A 21,461-nucleotide genomic window follows, 5' to 3' on the forward strand; every position below is an offset into this window, starting at 1 on the left:
TTCCTTTTTTTGTGTGTGCTTTCTTTTTCTTGTGAATGTTTTTACTTTTGTCTTTGCATCTTTTTGTTTCGGTAGGTGATAGTTTGATATTTTTGCTCACTTTTGTTTTATCCTTACTATCTCTTTTTCTTCTCTTCACCCTCTCTTTCCTTTAACAAGCCACTACCAGCCTCCAGGCCACTGCCCACCACTGGGTCACCTCTAATGGCCCAACAGGGGGAGATCCCGCCCACACTTGTTGGTTTTCCATGCAGCTGGGGAAATCACGCAAGTCCTCCTCCATACCCCAAGTGCTGGGGAATTTCCATTACAAATGGCTGGGGAATCTCCAGCCAACACTCTGAGGCACAAGTGACTGGGGGAACTCCTGCCCGCCATTAGTAGTGCTCCACGCTGCTGCAGGAACATCTGCCCAACCTACACGGCGATCTCGCTGACTAGGGTAATTCCATCTGCCAGATACGGTGTTCTGTACCAAGGAGGGTACACCCACATGCTCTCCTAGACGCTCCAGTAGAAGAAGGAAACACGGCACACCACCAGAGGCACTCCAAGGACTGTGATACAAATCACTACAACTTACTTAGAAATTAGACACTGAAATGCCACCCTTGTGGGCCCACAACCACCCAATCAGTGTCCCATGAGAGGACTATCCAACTCACATTCCAAATAACAGAATACTGGTCAGCTAGGGTAAGAGTGAATCTACAGGAAGATACAGCAGTTGCGTGAACCCCCAAGTGCAGCTACCTGCAGGTAGTTCATAGAAGCACTCATATGAGTCCTGCAAGAGAGAGCCTAGTGCTCTTCAACTCTGGAAGATGGCTCCAGACTCCTCTAAAACAACAGGTAAACAGCAACCAGACCAAACAGCCTCAACATAAAATCAGGAGAAACAGAAGACAATGCTGGAAGAAGTCGTGAAAATAATGGTGCACACAGAAGAAGCAGATATTGACCTTCCATAGAAAGAAACTTTCAGAAGGCTGCTTGGAGTCATACACAATATGAGGGAAGCAATACAGGAAAAGAAAATGATAGAGGAGATAAAGGCAATGCACCAAAGGAAAATACAAGACTTAAGGGATGAAATAAAATCCAGTGGCAAAAGACTTGAGGAGGCCGAGATTGCACCAGTGACCTAGAGGAGGGGTGTCAAACTGGTGGCCTGGGGGCCACATGCAGCCCCAAGGTAATTTTTTGTGGCCCATGATGCTCTGAAATAAAATAAGAATAGAAAAAAATTATTATGAAGAAAATAGTGCTTAGGGGATATTGAGGCAATATCGTACACACAATTCCCTCGTTAACCCTTTAAATCCTGAAGACAAGTATACATGTGGTCCGTGCCTTTCCTGTGGGGGTGGAGAGAGCTGTGGATGTGTATAAACGATCTGACTCAGTTCTGGCGACATATGGAAGTGAAATGTCTGCCACTTTCAGTGTGATGTAATGTAAAAGATCCAAATAGTGAAAATGTTCAAAAGAACACTCTGGGTTGTGCTGTTATGAATCATACCTAGTGGCAGCGCTAGTTAACATTTTTGGAGGGAAGCCAATACTCTGTCCAACATTTTGTGTTTTTTTATTACTTACTTTGTTATATTTTCTGGTCACAACAAGAGGCAAGTGAAAATTAGTAGGAGGAAAGCACTGGCAAGTTTGGGGTAAAATGAATAATTTAATTTTATAAATGCATTAAATAAAATAAATGTTTAAATAAAAGCAATTACATAGTGTTTTAATTGTCCTATCCATATTCCTGAATCCTCACTTCAAAATATAAATTTAACAAAATTTGTAAATATGATGTGGCCCATGTGAATCTTGCCTATTGCACCTAATGGCCCATGTTTTAATTGAGATTGACCCCCTTAACCTAGAGGATAACCAATAAGACCTCAGCAAAGGGGAAAATCAGTCAAATAAGACAATCAGAGAATCTCAAGAAAATCTGAGAGCCATATCTGATGCTATGAGGAGCAACAATATTAAAATAATTTGACTACTATAAAAAGATACAACAAAGAAGTCAACAGTGAAAATAGGGAGGGAATTCTTAAAAGAAAACTTCCACGACTTAATAAATGAAAATCAGGCAACCATTCAGGAGGCTGAAAGTACACCCACCAGACTAAACCCTAAGAAGAAGTCACCAAGACACATAATAGTTAAATTATCCAACTATGAGGAAAAGGAAATCACAGTAGCAGCTAGGGAAAAACAAATAGTCACTTATAAAGGTACCCAAATAAGAGTAGTTCAGACCAATCAGTGAACACAATGAAGAAGAGGAGGGAATGGAGTAACATATTCCAAAAACTGAAAGAAAATAATGCAAACCCAAGAATACTATACTCGGCCAAATTATCTATTAAGATAGATGAAGAAGTTATGAGTCTTCCCAGACAAGGCAAACTCAAAGAATACATAAAAAGAAACCCAGGCCTACAAAAGATCCTTGCCAATACAGTATGGGCAGAAAATCAATACACGCTGAATGCAAATAAGAGACCATCACATACAACTCCACCCATTGGGCGAGAACCCACAAGATAGCATTGGCTCAATAGTGGAAAGTAGGCATGAACCACATACACACAACCCAAACTTATAAGATAGGTAGGAAAACCTCCAACACAAAAGGTACAAGATGACATCACAGAGTCCATATGGATGTAATAACACTGAATATAAATGGCCCGAACTCAGGCATTAAAAGGCAGAGGCTAACAGACTGGCTCAGAAAACATAACCCATCGATCTGCTGCCTGCAGGATACACATCTCAAGAATGCAGACAAAAACAGGTTGAGAATTAAAGGATGGAGGAAAATATACCAAGCAAATGGCAATGCAAAAAAAGCATGGGCAATGATCTTAATACTTGACAAAATTGACCTCAAGGTACAAGCCATAACAAGGGAAAAGGAGGGGCACTATGTAATGCTCAAGGGAACAGTAGACCAAGAACCACTGAACATAATAAATATATATGTGTCCAATGAAAGACCCATGAAATTCATAAAGTAAACACTCCAAAAGATGAAAAAAAGAAATTACAGGCTCAACAATTATAGTTGATGACTTTAATACACCACTCTGAAAAAACAGATCACTGGGGAAGAAACTCAATAAGAAGGCTACAGATCTAAACAACACAATCGGACAACCTGACTTGATATATATTTTTGGAATGTTTCACTCACCCAAATGCAAAATATTCACATTCTTTTCAAGGCCACAAGGAACATACTCAAGTTGAACCTGAGTAAATTCAAGCACATAGAGATTACAAAGACTTTTCTCTCTGATCACTGTTCCATAAGGAATCAACAGGACGATGACGAAAACAAGGGCAAACATTTGAAGGATGAATAATTCTCCAATGAAAAATGAGTGGTTATTGGCCCAGATCATTGATGGAATCAAGAAGTTTCTAGAAACCAATGAGAATGAAAATATTATGTACCAAAACCTTTGGGCTACAGCAAAGGCATTTATCAGAGGAAAGCTGGTAGCAATAAATGCACACATGAAAAAAGAAGGGAGACTTGGGGTTGATACACTGGCACAAAACTTACACCAATTAGAGCAGAGTCAACATAACAATCCTACTAATAGCAAAAGGAAAGAAGCAATAAAAATCAGACCTTACATATGAGAGAGGGAAAAAAGAAAACTATGGAAAAAGTTAATGCAGCTAAAATTTGGTTCTTTAAAAAGATTAACAGAACTGATAGACTACTGGCAAACCTAACCAAAGAAAGGAAGGAACAAATACCAATTGCAAGGTTGAAAGATTAAACAGAGGACATTACAATGGATCCTATTGAAACCAAAAGGATAACTATACAATACTATGAAGACCTATACTCTAATGAATTAAACAACTTGAAAGACATGGACAAATACTTGGAAACACAATCCTTCCCTATACTATCCCAGATGGATGTCAAGAACCTCAAGAGCCCCATAGCAGTAGAAGAAATAGATAAGGTTATCAAGGGATTACCAACAAAAAAAAAAAAATCCCCCAGGCCAGATGGCTTCACAGAAGAATTCTACCAAATATTCAGGGAAGAACTGACACCAATCCTACACAAACTCTTCCATAACATAGAAAAAGACGGAAAACTCCCAAACTCTTTCTATGAAGCTCGCATAACTCTGATACCAAAAGCGGGCAAAGATCCCACAAGAATTGAGAACTACAGACCAATATCCCTCAGGAACATTGATGCAAAAATATTAAACAAATTACAGACCAAAAGAATACAAAAGCATAAAAAAAATTCACCATGACCAAGTGAAATTCATACCAGTTATACAGGGATGGTTTAACATACAAAAAACCATTAGCAATAGTCACCAGATTGACAGGAACAATTATAAGAACCACATGATAATATTGATGGATGTGGAAAAAGCATTTGACAACATCCAACATCCATTTCTTTTGAAGACTCTCAGGAAGATAGGAACAGAAGTAAAATTCCTCAATATTATATAAGCTATATATGAAAAAACAACAGAAAATGTGGTACTCAATAGATAAAAGATTAAAACAATTCCACTGAAAAAGGGGACCAGAAAAGGATGCCCCATTTACCCACTCCTATATAACATTGTACTGGAGGTCCTAGCTACAAACATAAGACACAGAAGAGACATCAAAGGTATTCATCTGGGGAAGGAAGAGGCGAAACTATCATTATTTGATGATGATATTAGTTTGTACATCAAAAATCCCCTAATCTCTACAAGTGTAGTGTTGGAAGCGATACAGGAATATGCCAGAGTAGCAGGATACAAGATCAACACACAGAAGTCTATTGGACTGCTATACACATCAGACAAGACCACAGAAGAGGCATTTAAAAAGGTAGTATCCTTTACAATAGCCAAACACAAATTGAACTACCTAGGGATATACCTGGCTAAAAACACTCAAGATTTCTATGAGGAAAATTATACAACACTATTACAAGAAACCAAGAATGACGTCAACAAATATAAGAATATCCCATGCTTGTGGATTGGAAGAATCAATATGGTAAAGATGTCAGGTCTGCCCAAGGAACTATATAAGTTTAGTTCTATCCCTATACAAATACCATCATCCTTCTTCAAAGAATTGGAAAAACTGATTACCAACTTCATATAGGAGGGAAGAAGCCTCTAGTTAGCAGAGGACAAGAAGAAGGACAAAGTGGGAGGGCTTGCTCTACCTGACTTTAGCACGTATTATATGGCCACAGGGGTCAAAACAGTGTGGTACTGTATAACGACAGATATTCAGACCAATGGAAAAGAGTTGAAGATCCAGAAATAAAAACATCTGAATACAGGCAACTTATTTTTGATAAGGTTCCAAAATGTATCAAATGGAAAGCAGATGCCCTCTTCAAATGGTGCTGGAAAAATGGATATCTACCTGCAGAAAAGTGAAGCAAGACCCTTACCTCACCCCACACACAAGAATAAACTCAAGGCGGATCACAGACCTTGAGGTAAAACCCCAAACAATTAGGGCCATTAATGAAGGAATTGGGACAAACCTGAGAAAGTTGGCACAGGGAAAACATAGACTATCGGAAATAGGGAAAGACCTAAACACAGAGGAAGCACAAATTGACAAGTGGGACATACAGAGATAAAACACCTGTGTACATTGAAAGAATTCACCAAGAGAGTAATAAGAGAGCTTACCAACTGGGAAAACATCTTCAGCAATGACACATCAGACAAAGGCCTTATTACTAAAATCTATAAGACTTTGCAAGCTTACAGTAAGAAAAAAACTAACTGTCCACTGAGGAGGTGGGCACAGGACCTGAACAGAAGTTTCACAGGGGCAGAAATCTGAATGGCCAACAAACATATGAGAAAATGTTCCCAATCATTAACCATAAGAGAAATGCAAATTAAAACAACCAAGAGAGACCACCTAACACCCTCAAAGACAGCCCATTCAAAAAAAATCAGAAAGTAACAAGTGTTGGAGGGGCTGTGGTGAGATAGGTACTCTCACCCACTGCTGGTGGTCCAATAGGTTTGTACAGCCACTATAGAAATCTATTTGGTGATATCCAAAACAGATGGAAATTGAGCTACCATATGACCCAGCAATCCCCTACTGGGCATATACCCAGAAGAGGCAAGAAACAAACCACGGCCAGACATCTGTGCTCCAATGTTCATCACAGCACAATTCACAATTGCAAGGAGTTGGAAACAACCCAAATTTCCATTAACAGATGAATGGATTTAAAAACTGTGGTACATAGATATAATGCAGTACAATGCATCCCTAAAAATCAGTGACGAATGTGTGAAGCATATCACCACATGGGAAGAACTGGAGGAAATTATTCTAAGTGAAGTAAGCCAAGCACAAAAGGACAAGTATAACATGAGACTGTTGAGGTAAGCTTTAAAAAAAAATGCAAAAGGGGCACAGGGAAAAAGCTACTGTATACAAACATTCCTGAGGTGATATCCATGTAGTGTGGCAGGGGCCAGACTAAATCCAGGAATACATATTGTAGCCAACTAGAAAGGAGGGGAAAAAGAAAAAAGAGAGAAATGGGTAGTGGGAGAAAAGGACGCTAACCCACCCAATGGGAAGGGTATTGTTTATATCTCCACAGGAAAAGAGGGACCAGACTTCAACCCTGTGCTTGAAGATGTGAATGCAACATACTGGCATGAAGCAGGGAACCAGTAGAGAGGTCTGAGGGTCTGGTCCCAATCCCAACTAAGTGGACTGCTGCCCCTCTCCCTCCAGAAGCATTTACTTCAGAGGACAGCACTGAAGCCCCAGCTCAGCGAGAGGGACATGTCTGACCAGAGCACATGGGAACAAATGAAGGGGGAGGAAGAGAGAGTGGAGCACATCCTGGCCCACCAAGCCTTGAGGACAATATTCCCACTCAGAGCAGCCAATGCATAGAGAAGACCATAAGGTTGGCCCCACTGCCAGATACGACACGCCTCACTGATCCATAGCCCTACAGGGGACAACAGTGGAGACACAATGTGGGAATTGCACCCAATCTGACCCCAACACACCAAGGCAAAACACTAAGGGCGTGCAACAGAACAGCAAGGATAGCAGAGCAAGGAAGTCCCGAGGGAGTACCAAAAATAGACTTGGGGCCAGGGTGTGGCACCCCATCAGACTCAACTGGAAAACACTCCGAAAGGTCAACAAGCAGACCCTGTACTAATTATAGGCTTTTCTTTTTTTGTCTTTTTTTTTTTTTGGTTGTTGTCGTTATATTGCTCTGTCTTGGTTTTTTGTGCATATTATTATCTCTGAAGGTCTATCTAGATAAGATAGGCTGGATAAACAATCTGGAGGAGAACACAATGGGACCAATGGTTCTGGGGGGACATGGGAGAAGGGGAGGTGAGGGAAAAGGAAGTGGTGTTAACCAACCCAGGGACAAGGGAACAACAAGTGATCCAAAATTCAGTGGCAAGGAGAGTGTAAGAGGCCTGTTAGGGATTGATCAAGGGCAATGCAACCGAGAGGAATTACTGAAACCCAAATGAAGGCTGAGCATGATAGTAGGGCAAGAGGAAAGTAAAAGAAAATAGAGGAAAGAACTAGGAGGCAAAGAGCATTTGTAGAGGTCTAAACACAGGCATGTACATGTCTATATATTTATATATGATAATGGAGAAATAGATCTACATGTATATATGTATCGATTTGGTATAGAAATAGCAGATGGACATTGGGCCTCCATTCAAATATTTCATCAATGCAAGAACACTTTGTTCTACTAACCGGGCATTCCATGATGCTCACCTTCCGGACACGATCGCTGAAGACAAATGTGTGCATAAGCAAATGTGGTGCAAAAAGCTGATGGTGCCCAGCTATCATAAGATATAGCATCTGGGGTCTTAAAGGCTTGAAGGTAAACAAGCAGCCATCTAGCTCAGAAGCAACACAGCCCACATGGAAGAAACACACCAGCCTGTGTGATCACGGGGTGTCGAAGAGTTCAGTTATCAGGCATCAAAAAACAAAAAATCACATAATTTTGAATGAAGGGGGCTGTGGATTGGGGACCCAAGACCCATCTGTAGGCAACTGGTCTTCCCCTTATAGAAGGGTTGTGGGGAGGAGATGAGCCACTCAGGGTGGAATGTAGCAACGATGAAACATACAACTTTCCTCTAGTGCTTAAATATTTCCTCCCTTCCCCACTATCAGGATTCCACTCCTATCTTACTAATCCAGCTAGACCAGAGGATGTACACTGGTACAGATAGTAACCGGAATCACAGGGAATCTAGGACAGATGATCCCTTCAGGAACAGTGGTGAGAGTGGTGATACCAGGAGGATGGAAGTAAGGTGGGGGAGAAAGGAGGAACTGATTATAAGGATCTATATATAATCTCCTCGCCGGGGGACAGACAACAGAAAAGTGTGTGAAGACAGACATCGGACAGTATAAGATATGACAAAATAATGATAATTTATAAATTATCAAGGGTTCATGAGGGAGTGGGGAGTGGGGAGTGGGGAGGGAGGGGAAAATGAGGAGCTGATACCAAGGGCTCAAGCATAAAGCAAATGTTTTGAGAATGATGATGGCAAAAAATGTACAAATGTGCTTGACACACAATGGATATATGTATGGATTGTGAGAAGAGTTGTATGAGTCCCTAATAAAATGTAAAAATATAAAAGAGGAGGAAAAAAAAGAAAATGATTAGGGCAAAGAATGTACAGATGTGCTTTATACAATTGATGTATGTATATGTATGGACTGTGATAAGAGCTGTATGAGCCCCTAATAAATTGTTTTAAAAAAAGAGTTATACAAGCCCTCAATAAAATGATTTTAAAAAAGAATAACAATGAATCTGGGAAACATCTCACAACATGGATAAGCCTAGAGGTTATTATGCTCAGTGAAGTAAGCCTATCACAAAATGACAAACACTACATGAGACATCTATTATAAAAGGCAAAGACAAGATTTTCACACAGAAACATAATGTTTGGGTTACCAAGAGTGGGAGGGTGTAAATCAGAAAGCAGATGGCAGATACATAAAACTTGTATGAAAGGAAAAGCAATATATAACAAAATAAAGGTCAGCAAAAAGTAACGAAGGCAATGAAAGACACCAGGAGCTGTAGAAGAGGTAAATACTATTATACACATAATCCTGCAATAACTAACATTAATTTACAAACGGACGCACAGACAGATATGCTGGCTGAGCAGGAGTGGGAATGAGAATGGGAGCATGCCCACAAATGTCTACAGATTTGACAGAGGATTTTCTACATATGTATTTACCTACCCTACAAATATATCCAAGCATGCAAGGGTGAAGTTATGAAAAATTCTTATCCATAACCAAACACCTTGAGGAAATGAGTCACTGGGCCTAGGGACACAGGTTCAATGTCTTGTGGGATGTCACTATTAATTGGCATAACATATTTCATGAAGCCAATGTTCTAACTCCTACTTTGGTGAATTGTCCCTGGATCTTAAAATCTGTGCGCAATCACTTAAGATGCAACTGTTGGCTTCTCCTCTTCCAGAGTAAAGAAAAGTGAAAAGGAAAATTGAAGCATAACGGAAACCAAGCTGCATAGCACACATCTCAGCTTCTACCACCCAGAGACCAGAAGATCTAGATGGTGCTCAGCTGTTGATTCCAACCATTCAGAAAGGGATTAGAAGTCTTTAATAAAGCGGGACCCAAAAATGAGGAACAAAAGTTAATCTCATAGCATAAGACCACACTTACAGGTCTGGTAGAAACTAGTCGAACTATGGATTGGAACCGAACTTATCCCCTTGTTTCAATTTCCAGTTTAACAAAAGACAGGTCTATAAGGTAAACTATCACACTGAGGACGCATGCACTCATTAGAATAACCAACCCTTTGAGATCACAGGGAAACATCTACTCAAGAAAAAGTTCAGAAGGCAGGAAGGGCGAGGAAAGAAGGAGAAAGAGAAAGCACATGGATAAAATGAGATAAATGATGTTATGTGGATTGCAATCAATGGCATGAACAAACTGTGTATGAATTGTTGGATGGGAAACGGATTTGCTCTGAAAGCCTCCACTAAATACACAATAAAAAGCTGTAGAAAAAAAGAAAGAAAACAAAGGTATTAATTTAAGACCTGTGTCATGGTTCCTAAAATTGTAATGAAGTCCAGGGGGCTACCAAACTGACCCCTCAAAAGAAACCGCCACTAATACTTTTCCAACTTGATCTGACTCCAGGTCTTTTAATGCAATATTTTACCCAGAAGCAGAACAAAGCTAAATGGCTCTCATCTTAGAGAATGTTGCCTAGGGAGGCAGTAGATCGCTACAGTGTAGGGTTTTTGTCACTTCTTGGTTATGTGTCTTTGAAGGATGCAATTGCTTTGAATTCTATACTTCAGTTTCTGTGTGTAGCATGGCAATGATAATAGTATCTACTTCATACGGATAGTATGAGAGGGAATAGAGATTATATATAAAAAGCATTAGCTATTATTACTGCTGATGCTGTTACTAGTACAACTACTTCTTCAACATCCTTTTTCCACAGCCTCTTCAGCAACTCATCATCCTCATTAAGGAGACATAATAATATGAGACAGCCTATTACCACCTTTCAAAAATACCATCTATGGACTGGTTCAGTCCATTATTATACTTCATCCATTGATTGCTTAGATGTGTAAATGCACATCCCACCTTCATCCCAGACAATAGGTTTAAGCCTAAGAGACTGGAAATACCTTTGGCTCTCTGCTTCTTCTCCTTTTGTTCACTTAATTTATCCAGAGGTAGGTTTGTCATCTCAACCCCGTAAACGGTTTTTGCGAGCACTGCTGTTAAGGAGTCCATGATGTTAGCCCATTCATGTACGAGCTCTTCCCATTCCGTTAGGGAAGAGAGCACACCAAGAAAGTCGTCCCAGAGCTCTCGAGAAATATACACACAGAGGTTTGCTCGAATCCACGCAACGATGAGTGTCTAAAGTAAACCAACAAGAGCATTCATTTAACTGAATTTTCAGGAATTGTAACATTTAACAATATATTTTAAATTACTGTTAATAAAGTGACAAGTTAAAACTGCGTTTAAAAATTATTTTCCTTCAGATTGTCATTACTTGGGTATTGTGCAGTAGTTACCGTACTGCTTTAGGTAAAGAACATCATTAATTATCTCTCTAGTGACTATGGCTGGTCTGGCTTTATGAAGAGAGAGGAGCAAGCCCTCAGACTCCAACTCTTATTCTTAAGAAAGCTCTTCACTCTCTAGAGTGACTGCTTTAAACCTCCTCCTCGATTACATAAACCCCTCTCCACAAATGCGTCTTCCAAAATTTTAAGAAATAAATGATTGGCAGGTTGTATGGAGAAGGGAAACCATGAAATGAGCACTCCACCTTCAAAGAGACCCACATTCTTGTCACATTCAGATCTAGCTTCTCTTCACCTTCTTGCTGTAATCAAAAAAAGGTTCCCGGTTGTCTACATCAGTTCCTCATCTGTGCTCTGGACCTCTTCTTCACAGATACTGTGTTTCTAGTAAACCCACCCCTTCTTTATCTCTTTCCTCTCCTCTTTCTCCAGGTCTTCCCCATCGGCATTTAAGCATGCTCAGTTCTTCCTCAACCTGAAAGTACTAACAAAAGTTTCTTGTGCTCAGATTTCACACTCTATCTAAAACCTTTTTCTTTCCCTATTCTTGGACGAATATTCCACACTGCATCTCCCCTTCCTCAACTCCCAGTCAATTACCAGTCAACTGCTCTGCCTTTTGCTTTTTCTATACCTCTGTCTTTTTGCCAATGAAGCACTGGTGACGCAGCACTTAATCACAGGTTGCAAACGCAAGGTCAGCAGTTTCATCCCACTACAGCTTCACGAGAGAAAGACGTGGCAATGAGCTTCTATAGACACTAAAGCCTTAGAAATCATATGGGGCAGTTTGACCTCCCCCCCTATCAGGTCACTACAGGAGCCCTGGTGGCATAATGGTTATGCATTGGGTTGCTAACAAGGTCAGTAGTTTGAAACCATCAGCCACTCTGAGAGAGCCTTCCAGTCCCCCAAACCCTTGAGCTCTTTATACTCTCCAGTTCTACCTTGCCCTATAGGATAGTTCTAAGACAGACTATCACGGAAGGCAGTGAGATTTCTTTATAAGGTAACTATGAGCCAGAATTGACTTGATAGCAACAAGTTATGGGAAATTACACAATGCATATGTGTGCATACATACACACATATGCATACATACACACCAGCACACACAGAGGACTGAGTAAAAATATTGCTATCCAATTATAGAAGCCTTTATTACACAAAACATATTCAAAGATGAGGCTGGTTCTTTCTTGACACAGTCTGCATCTGGGTCTACTCGCTTATGAAAAGAGTGTTACCATTTTCTAATTTCCACCCCCCACCCAAAGAATTCTATACACTTTGATTTATACCACATCAAAACAGCAGATTTGCCATTACTAAGGGACTTAAATCATGCTCTTTTTAGGTCCTGTGAGCAAAAATAGGTCTGAAGGGGTCAGATCGGGGATGAAGAGTGTTTGTGATAAGTTTCTTAGGACAGCCTTTCTTACTCTTGAAGAATGAGCAGGTGTACTGTTGTGATTGGGGGGAAATCCTCAGTGTTATTTTCTTGGTCTTTGTCTCATGAAAGTTTCCAAGGATATTTTCTCCCCAATAAGCTCCCAAGATTACTCCATATCCTTAGAGAAAAATAATCTATCACGTTTACCTTTTAGGAATTCAAAAAAGTAGTCACCATAAGTGTGTGAGTTAATTACACAGCCTTGAATTGAACTGGCCCAGGAAACTCCTTGAAACACATTGTTTTGACTGAGTTTGGCTTTTAGAAGCATATCAGTAAATCTAAGACTCTTCTCTAGTTACAATTTGGTCCACTAAATCTTCTTCATTAAGCTTCACTCTTAATTAAAAGATTTATAGACTAAACTCTTTGAGGTAGCTGATTTTGAACAATGCTTTATTGTTGTTAGTATGTGCCATTTAGTCATTTCCAACTCATAGTGACCACGTGTACAACAGAACAAACACTGCCTAGTCTTACTCCACCTCACAATTATTCTTATGGTTGAGCCCACTGACTCAGCCATGGTGTCAACCACCTTCTTGAAAGTCTTCCTCCTTTTTACTATCCTGCTACTTTACCAAGCATGATGTCTTTCTCCGGGGCCTGGGCTCTTCTGACAAGAAGAGCATGTCCACAGTATGTAAGAAGCCGGCTTGCCATCTTTACCTCTAAGGGGCACTCTGGTCATCCTTCTTCCAAGACAGATCACGTTCTCCTTTTAGCAGTCCATGGTACTTTCAATATTCTTTGCCAGCACCATAATTCACAGGCATTGATTCTTCTTCAAAGTTCAGCCTCCACATGCATATGAGGCAAATGAAAAGACCATGGCTTGGGTCAGGCACATTTTAGTCCTCAAAGCAGCCTCCTTGCTTTTCAACACTTAAAAGAAGCCATGTGCAGCAGATTTACCTAATGCACTGCATCATCGGATCTAGCAGTTGATTCCATCAGCACTGACTATGGAGCCAAGCAAGAAGAACTCTTTTTGACCACTTCGGTCTTTCCTCCCTGTATCATGATGCTACCTGTTGGTCCAGTTGTGAGTACTTCGGTCGTCTTTTCATTGAATTGTAATCCATACTGAAGGCTGACACCCCTGATCTACACCAGCAAGTGCTTCAAGTCCTACTTACTTTCAGCAAGCAAGGCTGTGTCTTCAGCAAACCGCAGGTAACTAATGAACCTTCCTCCAACCGTGATGTCACATTCTTCCCCTTATAATCCAGGTTCTCTGATGATGTGCTCAGCACGCAGACTGAATGAGTACAGTGAGGGGAAGAAACCCTGAGGCGCACTTTTTCTGATGTGAAACCACGCAGAACCTTGTTCTGTTCACGCAACTGTCTATCGTGAGAGTAACGTGATGGTCGTGAGAGTTTTGCTTTGCTTTGCTTTATTTTTTTTCAGTAGTCTTTTATCCACGGCATTCTACGAAGACTAAGAGAAATGTGTTACTTAAAGAACTCGTTGGCAGCCATCTGCTAGTTGCACAGCTATTTGTTTGGAATAAACATGCAGACATGAACTGGAACCCTAGTAGAGTTTCTCAAGAAAGGTTTGTGGAAAACCTTCAGGATTTTGAGCACAAGGTAATATTTAGCACTAACCACAGATTACAATATTACTTAGGACAATCATTCTATGGGAAAAGGATGTTCCCTTATTGGTAAATAGTTTAAACTAATAAAAATTGAACCATCAATTGAAGGAGATTATTAACTGAGATTATAAACTAGCAGAAAAAGAAAATAAATGCTAAAATAAAAACAGGGGAAAAAGTAAAAGGTTAATACTAAGTTAAAATTTCTTATCTTCAAGAGTCAACATTGTAAAATGTCGACACTGTCCATAGCAAGAAGAACAACTGTGACTGACACAGACTGGGCAATGTCTTGTTCTGTTGAACACATGATTGCTTTTAGTTGGAACCAATGTAATGCCACCTAACAACAACAATCCACAGGTGTGTGTGTGTGTGTGTGTGTGTGTGTATATATATATATGTATATATATATATGCATATATATATACATATATATATATATCCCCATTTCCACAAATATTCTTTAGAGCAATGAAGAAACCAAGCACTATCTTTTATAGAAATGGTAAACAAATACCAGAGAAAGAAAGCATCACTGAAGAACAAAGTAGGAGGCCTCACATCTTGATCTCAAAGCCTCCTTGACAGCCATCACAGTCACAACAACCTTGTACTGGAACAAAGACAGACACATACACCAAGGGAAGAGAACGAAAATGCGGAAACAAGCCTATCTATTATGAACAGCTGATACATAACAAAAGACAAAAATCTACTCTGAGGAAGAGACTTTCTTTTTAACAAATGGTACTGGCAAAACTGGACATCCATCTGAAGAATAATGGAAAAAGATACATATCTCACCTGATACAAAAAAAATCAACTCAAGATAGAGCAAAGGTACAAATGTAAACCTGAAATGATAAAGATCATCAAAGACAAAACAGGGACAAACTTAGGGGTTGCAATTTATGACATAGTCGATCTAGCATAACTAAAAATGCACAACAGCAAAAGATAAACTAGATGACTGGAACCTCTTACAATTAAACACTTATGCATATCAAAAGACTTCACGAAAGAGTTCAAAAGAAAACTACCCTGGGAGAACATGTTTTTGACAATGGCATCTCTGACAAAGGATTGCTTTTTAAAGTTTATAGAAAAATTTAGCATGTCAGCAAGAAAAAGACAATTCAATAAAAATTGGGTAGAAAAATGAATAGCTACTTCACCAAAAACTACATTCAGGCAGCCAAGAGGCACCATTAACTATTCCCACACACTGGCGTCGTGTGGATTCTGAGGCACAGTGGCGATGCCAGAGGACAGTCGGAACACTCCGTAGGGTTCCAGACTATCCGTTTTGAGGAATGTTGGCAGTTTCACCTTCCTTCCACAGAGCACCTGGTGGTTTGCAAGTGAATGCTTAACCTACTGAGCCACCTGAGCTCATTCCTTAGGCACTAGAAATTTGAATCAAAATAACAATGAGCTATCATTTCACTCCAGCAATAATGGCAAAGTTTTAAAAGAAAGAAAACAACAAATGCTGGTGGGGGTTGAAAAGATTAGAACTTTTCAAACCATAAAATAGTATAACCACTATGGAAAATGGTATGGCACTTCCCAGAAAATTAGACATAGAAATACTGTATAATCCTGCAATTGCACGACTAGGTATATCCTAGAGAAATGAGTCATGTATGTACACACACACACATACATACACACATACTCGTGTTCATTGAGCATTAGTCACAATAACAAAAAAGTTGGAAATAACCTAATTGCCTGTCAATGAATGAATGAATGAACAAAATGATGGTATATCGACAAAATGGAATACTATGCAACATTACAGAATGGCAAACCTGAGAAATACCTTATAATATGGATGAAACAAGAGGACCTTATGTTGAGTTAAATAGGTCAATCAAAAAAAGAACAAATATTATATGAAGCTATCAGTATAAAAAGCCAAGGAAAGGTTTACATGCAGAAAAGAAACATTTTTTTTTATGGTTACCAGGAATGGCAAGGGGATGAGAAACCCCTGAATCGATAGTAGACACCAATTAATTTGGGTGAGGAAAAGGAAATATATGAGTACAATACCGTAGAGACTAGAAAAATATTATGGAGACAAAGGAAAACAATGAGATGTGCACAAGAGTTGCACAGACAACACAGGGAAAATTTATCACATCCACAATCCTTCAATATCAGTACAAATAAAAATCTCCAGTGGCTACATTGGCAGACATGCAAACTCAACAAGTATGGTCAGGCTAGTGGGACTCCATCTAAAACATACACAGGTTTGACAGAGGAGTGTCTACATGTATATTTGCATGTGCTATCAATATATTCATGTATGCAGTAGAGCAAACAGAGGGCAAAAGTATGAAAACTTCTTAGCCATAACCAAGCTATCACCAAGGACTGAGTCATGCTATATCTCCCAGGTTTCTCATTATTTTTAGCAAGGGTTGGGGGCAGGGGAGGGTTTAGGATCAGTCTCACACTAAATCAAATGCCATCTGACAACTCACAAAGGCAATGTTCTACATCCTACTCTCATGAATAGTGACTGAGTGTTAAAAGCTTGAGAGTGGTCATCTAAGATGCAGTTATTGGTTAATCTTCCTGTCCAGAGGGGGAAAAATAAACAAAGAAAAATCAAAGACTCCGGTTAACAAGCAGTAAAAGGACTAATGGGACACACAAATCATAGCCTCCACCCTGAAACAAGAACACGACCAGCTGCTCTGATCAGGACCGCAGAAGGTTTAGAGCAAAATGGAGAAGATGAGATTGGTGGAAGGATTCTCCAAGACTGTGGTCCTTGGACACCCTTCAGACCTGGAACTGTAGCAATATGCCCTTCCAACATGGAACTAGGCCCACCTATGGGGATAACTTTCACCCAAATAGGCCTATGACGGGGACATTAACGGACTAGGAAAGAATGCACTTCTCAAAATAGTTAACCACACAAGGGGAGCATTTGACCCCACACAACATTCAAAAGGTAGGAAGGGGTGAGGAAGATAACTGGATTTAGGGAACACAGGGAGGAAGCTGGAAGAATGTTGTTACCTTTAGGAAAATGCAGATAAAACTATAAAGCAAAATGTGTATATAAAGGGTTTAGGAGACACTCAATTTGCTTTGTTAACTTTTACCCAGATTACAATGAAAACAAAACAAAACAAAATCCCTATCACCTTTAACTGTCTCTTTATTAGAAGACAACAGTTCAAGTATTGTGGAAATATATGCAGTCTGCTTGATCAAATGAACAATAATTAGATAACATTTCAGTTTGGGCAGGATCCTAATGAGATGCCCACTTGATAGCTAGCAGATCTGCTGAGACCTTTAATATTTTTCTCTTCCTTCACATTTCACACAGGGCGTGGCAAATCGCGAGACGCTCATACATATCAAATGATTTCACTCGAATCCTGACGACAACTCCGCAGCCCTCTCATGAAAGAGAAGACGGGACTGACGCAGGAAGGCAGTGTGTCTGCTCAAAGCCATGAGAGTCAGAACTGAGAACTAGCTAACTTCACAATCTTCATCCGCCTTGGACATTGTATGGTTAGGTCTTAATTTAAACACCCTTCTGGCTCTATCTGTTACCTAAATAACACCACCAACATAATAAACACAAACTCAAAATAACTCTTCAAGTTTTGGCAAAAGCTCTCCATTAATGGAGGATATTTCCCCCCTCAATATGGAAAACAAACAGAAATTACAACGCAACTCCAAAACAGATGCTTGCTTAAGCTGTCTAATTCCAACACACACAATAGAAGATGGGCTAGACAAACGAAAGGAACTAGGCCCAGCCACTAACCAGCCTGAGACTGGCTTCAGTTCCTCCCCTTGTAGCCCAGTCTCACCAAGAACAGAAACTCCAATGCCAACACTGAGACTCTACAGCAAAGTGAGCTAAATCAGGTGATGTCCTTATGTCACCTTTGAGCCACAGAAAAGCAAAGTTGGATCCAGTAACTAAGAAAAGTAATCAATACCAATATCATTCATATTAAACTATTAAAAATAAGAATAGTTAAGTTCTCCTTTGTTAAAAAGGGGAGATTTCCCTTGTATTTCAATTCCCTTGCATTAGTTTCTCTGTCCCCGTTATCAAGGTTGTTGCTAAGTACTATAAAATCAAATGCAACCAACAGTGACTGAAAGAAACAGCGCAGTCCCGAGTCACCATCACAACTGGTGTCATGTTGGAATCCATTGTTGCAGTCACTGTGTCAATACAATTTTTCACTGTTATTATTGAGATTTTCCGTGGCTATTTTCTCAGAAATTGGTAATCTTGGCACTATATCTGATAATGTTCCACTGGTATGCATACGGTTTTCAGTAGCTAATTCTTCAGAAGTGGACAGTCTACTCCTTCCTCATAGTCTGTAGCTCTGCGGGAAAGTGTCCACTTTGGCTGACCTTGTTGGTATCTGAAGTATTAGTGACATAGCTTCCAGCATCACTGCAACACACAAGCCAGCACAGCGCGACAAACTGATCCACTAAGAATGTCCGATTTCTATTTCTAAGTATGTTGTCAATAGATATACTTCAAAACTATCAAGTCCATTGAAGAAGGGACCTGGTTTTCTTGCCTGAAACCATCACTCCCAGCCATTACAGTTTCTCTTAGCCAATTACATAGGCCAGACCCATAATGACTATGCTTGTGTACAACGCCACACTTTCCCAGAACATTTCACAATGCTCCCTTTCAACACTGCAGCGTAAATTGTATGCATTCTATAAATACTCGTGTTTTTCTAGAGCAATGTTGCAATCCCCTTCTGCCCTATGAGCCCTTTAAAAACTACACTTTCCTTGGTAAGTTTATCGCCCTTCTCTTTTTTTTCTCCTCCCAATAACTGTGTTAACATTCTCATGTCCATTACCATTCTCACCATGTAAGATTCAAGAAAAAAGTCATGTCCTTGGCTTTATGCTCTGACTTAAGGCCAGCCTTCTTATCTTATCCGGGACTTTACTTTTGCAGATATTTTCTCTCCCCCACAGATATCAACCCCCCTCCACTGGTGAACACACATATTTTAATGCCATCGCATTTCGGTGCCATTCACTCCCTTATTCCAATTTCTCTTTTTCACTTCCCCCACAAAACCGTGCTATCTTCAAAACCTTACTATCTTCAAAACCTTGCTATCTCCAAAACCTTGCTATCTTCAAAACCTTGCTATCTTCAAAACCTTGCTATCTTCAAAACCTTGCTATCTCCACTGGCCAACTCTCATTTTTTCTTCTCCATCTGCCCCAAGTGGGCCACATTTCCCGAAAACATTCTTAATCAATTATATCTTTTTAAAATCATTTTATTGGGGGCTCATACAACTCTTAGCATAATCCATGCATACATCCACTGTGTAAAACACATTTGTACAGTTGTTGATGTCATTTTCAAAACATTTTCTTTCTACTTGAGCCCTTGGTATCAGCTTCTCATTTTCTCCCTCCTTTTCCCACTCTCACAAACCCTTGATAATATATAAATTATTATTTTTCATGTCTTACACTGACCGATGTTTCCCTTCACCCACCTTTCTGTTGTCCATCCCCCTGGGATGGGGTTATAGTTCGATCATTGTGATTGGTTCCCTCCTTCTCCCCCCACCTTCCCATTCCCCTCCTGATATGGCTACTTTCAATACTGGTCCTGAGGGGTTTATCTGTCCTGGATTCCCTGTGTTTCCAGCTCTTTATATGTCCCCATGTTCATGCTCTGGTCAAGTGGGATTTATAAGGTAGAATTAGGGTCATGATAGTGGGAGGGGAAGAAGCATTAAAGAACTAGAGGGCAGTTGTACGTTTCTTATCTTATCAAGGCTAATGGACAATTGCCTATACTTACCCAGCATCTTTCCCCAGGCATTATGATATACATTTCTTTGGTTTTCCTCCTAACACTGGTCATCCCAGCATCTTTAATGGGCTCCTTCTGCATCAATCATGTGCATGCTCCCTACTATCTTTTTGTACATTTTCTCTCCCTAGCCACCCCATCCAGTCTGTGGCTCTAAATGCCGTCTTACTATACACTAACGGCTCCTGCATTTTTGCTTTTAGCTTGGACTGCTCTTTGACATTATTCTCATGTCCTTACTTAACCCTTACCTTTTTTATGTCTTCAAATCTATCTGGCCAATCACCAAGCTCATTTCATCTTCCTATCAACTTTGGCAAATTAAAGAGCAAGTAGATGACAGAGAGGCGAGAAACACAAAGAAGATCCACACTAATTGTAAAAACAGATCATAGTGTCCACGACAAAGCTAAGAAGAAATATTTCTAATTAAATTTCTAGAAGTTTAAAGTCATTTTCATGTTAGACTTAAAACTCAATGACTGAAACTAATTTGCTGTGAAATTTGATTCATTTCTTGTGTTAACAGTGCTTTAATAAAAAGGACTTACCCTAAACAGTAACCCTGCCAAGCTCTGGGCAAACAAATCCTTCATTTGTTTATCCTTTGGCTTCTGCATCACAGCTTCTGTTATCCTGAGTAGTATTTGCAGCATCTGTTCCCTGGGCCCCCCAAAACAAAAACAGTCAGTCACATCTCGATAGTACTTTAACTTAATAGTTACAAGAAATTCTCTTGAGAATTCAGCAATATTGAAATCATGTATTACCTAAAAATACTAAAAATCTGAATGAATGAATACAGTCTTTTACCAAAATAAACTACCATGGTACAACAGCTCTGAAAATACACTTCTTACAACCACCATAGGCAAGACGCAGCAGGTGCCACCCAGTTTGGTCTTCTGCCCTTGACAAGTAAAGGAGGGGAAATGCTCTCTAACTTTGTGTTCTCTCACAGGCACCCAGGGAATAGTTCGTGGCTGTTTGAACTATGTGTAACTTCAGTTTTCACCTCAGTTATTTCATTTTTTAAATAAGATTTCCCTATCCTTATTCTGGGATCTTTGCGGTCAGTGTCACAGCAAGACAAATTTTATGGGGAAAGGATTATACTGAAAACGTAATAATGGACAGAGTGATCTAGTCCAAATCAAAGAATGAAAGCAAAAGTTGTAATTCTTTTAGATTTTTCTCACATCTCAGCTATTAGAAGTGTTCTCTCAACAATATGCCATGTTGAATCTCACTGAACATCTTATGCTATGACCTCAAGGGACTTTAGGCCCTATTTGGAGTCAACTCCACTTGATTTTCCTCCCTGAA

The 21,461-nt window shown here is 39.8% G+C and overlaps 1 protein-coding gene across 1 annotated transcript in view; it reads right to left on the minus strand.

The window, feature by feature from the left end:
• The window catches only part of RALGAPA2 (Ral GTPase activating protein catalytic subunit alpha 2), a 415,476-nt gene that overhangs the window by 267,377 nt on the left and 126,638 nt on the right, over positions 1-21,461 (minus strand). Inside the window, exons 14-15 of the mRNA XM_075564042.1 lie at positions 20,687-20,798; positions 10,788-11,025 (exon numbers count right to left, since the gene is read on the minus strand). Of these exons, the coding sequence (XP_075420157.1) occupies positions 10,788-11,025; positions 20,687-20,798 (350 nt within the window). The remainder of the gene's footprint in view (positions 1-10,787; positions 11,026-20,686; positions 20,799-21,461) is intronic.

This window comes from Tenrec ecaudatus, chromosome 12 (assembly GCF_050624435.1).
Source record: "Tenrec ecaudatus isolate mTenEca1 chromosome 12, mTenEca1.hap1, whole genome shotgun sequence".
NCBI classification, from domain to species: Eukaryota; Metazoa; Chordata; class Mammalia; order Afrosoricida; family Tenrecidae; genus Tenrec; species Tenrec ecaudatus.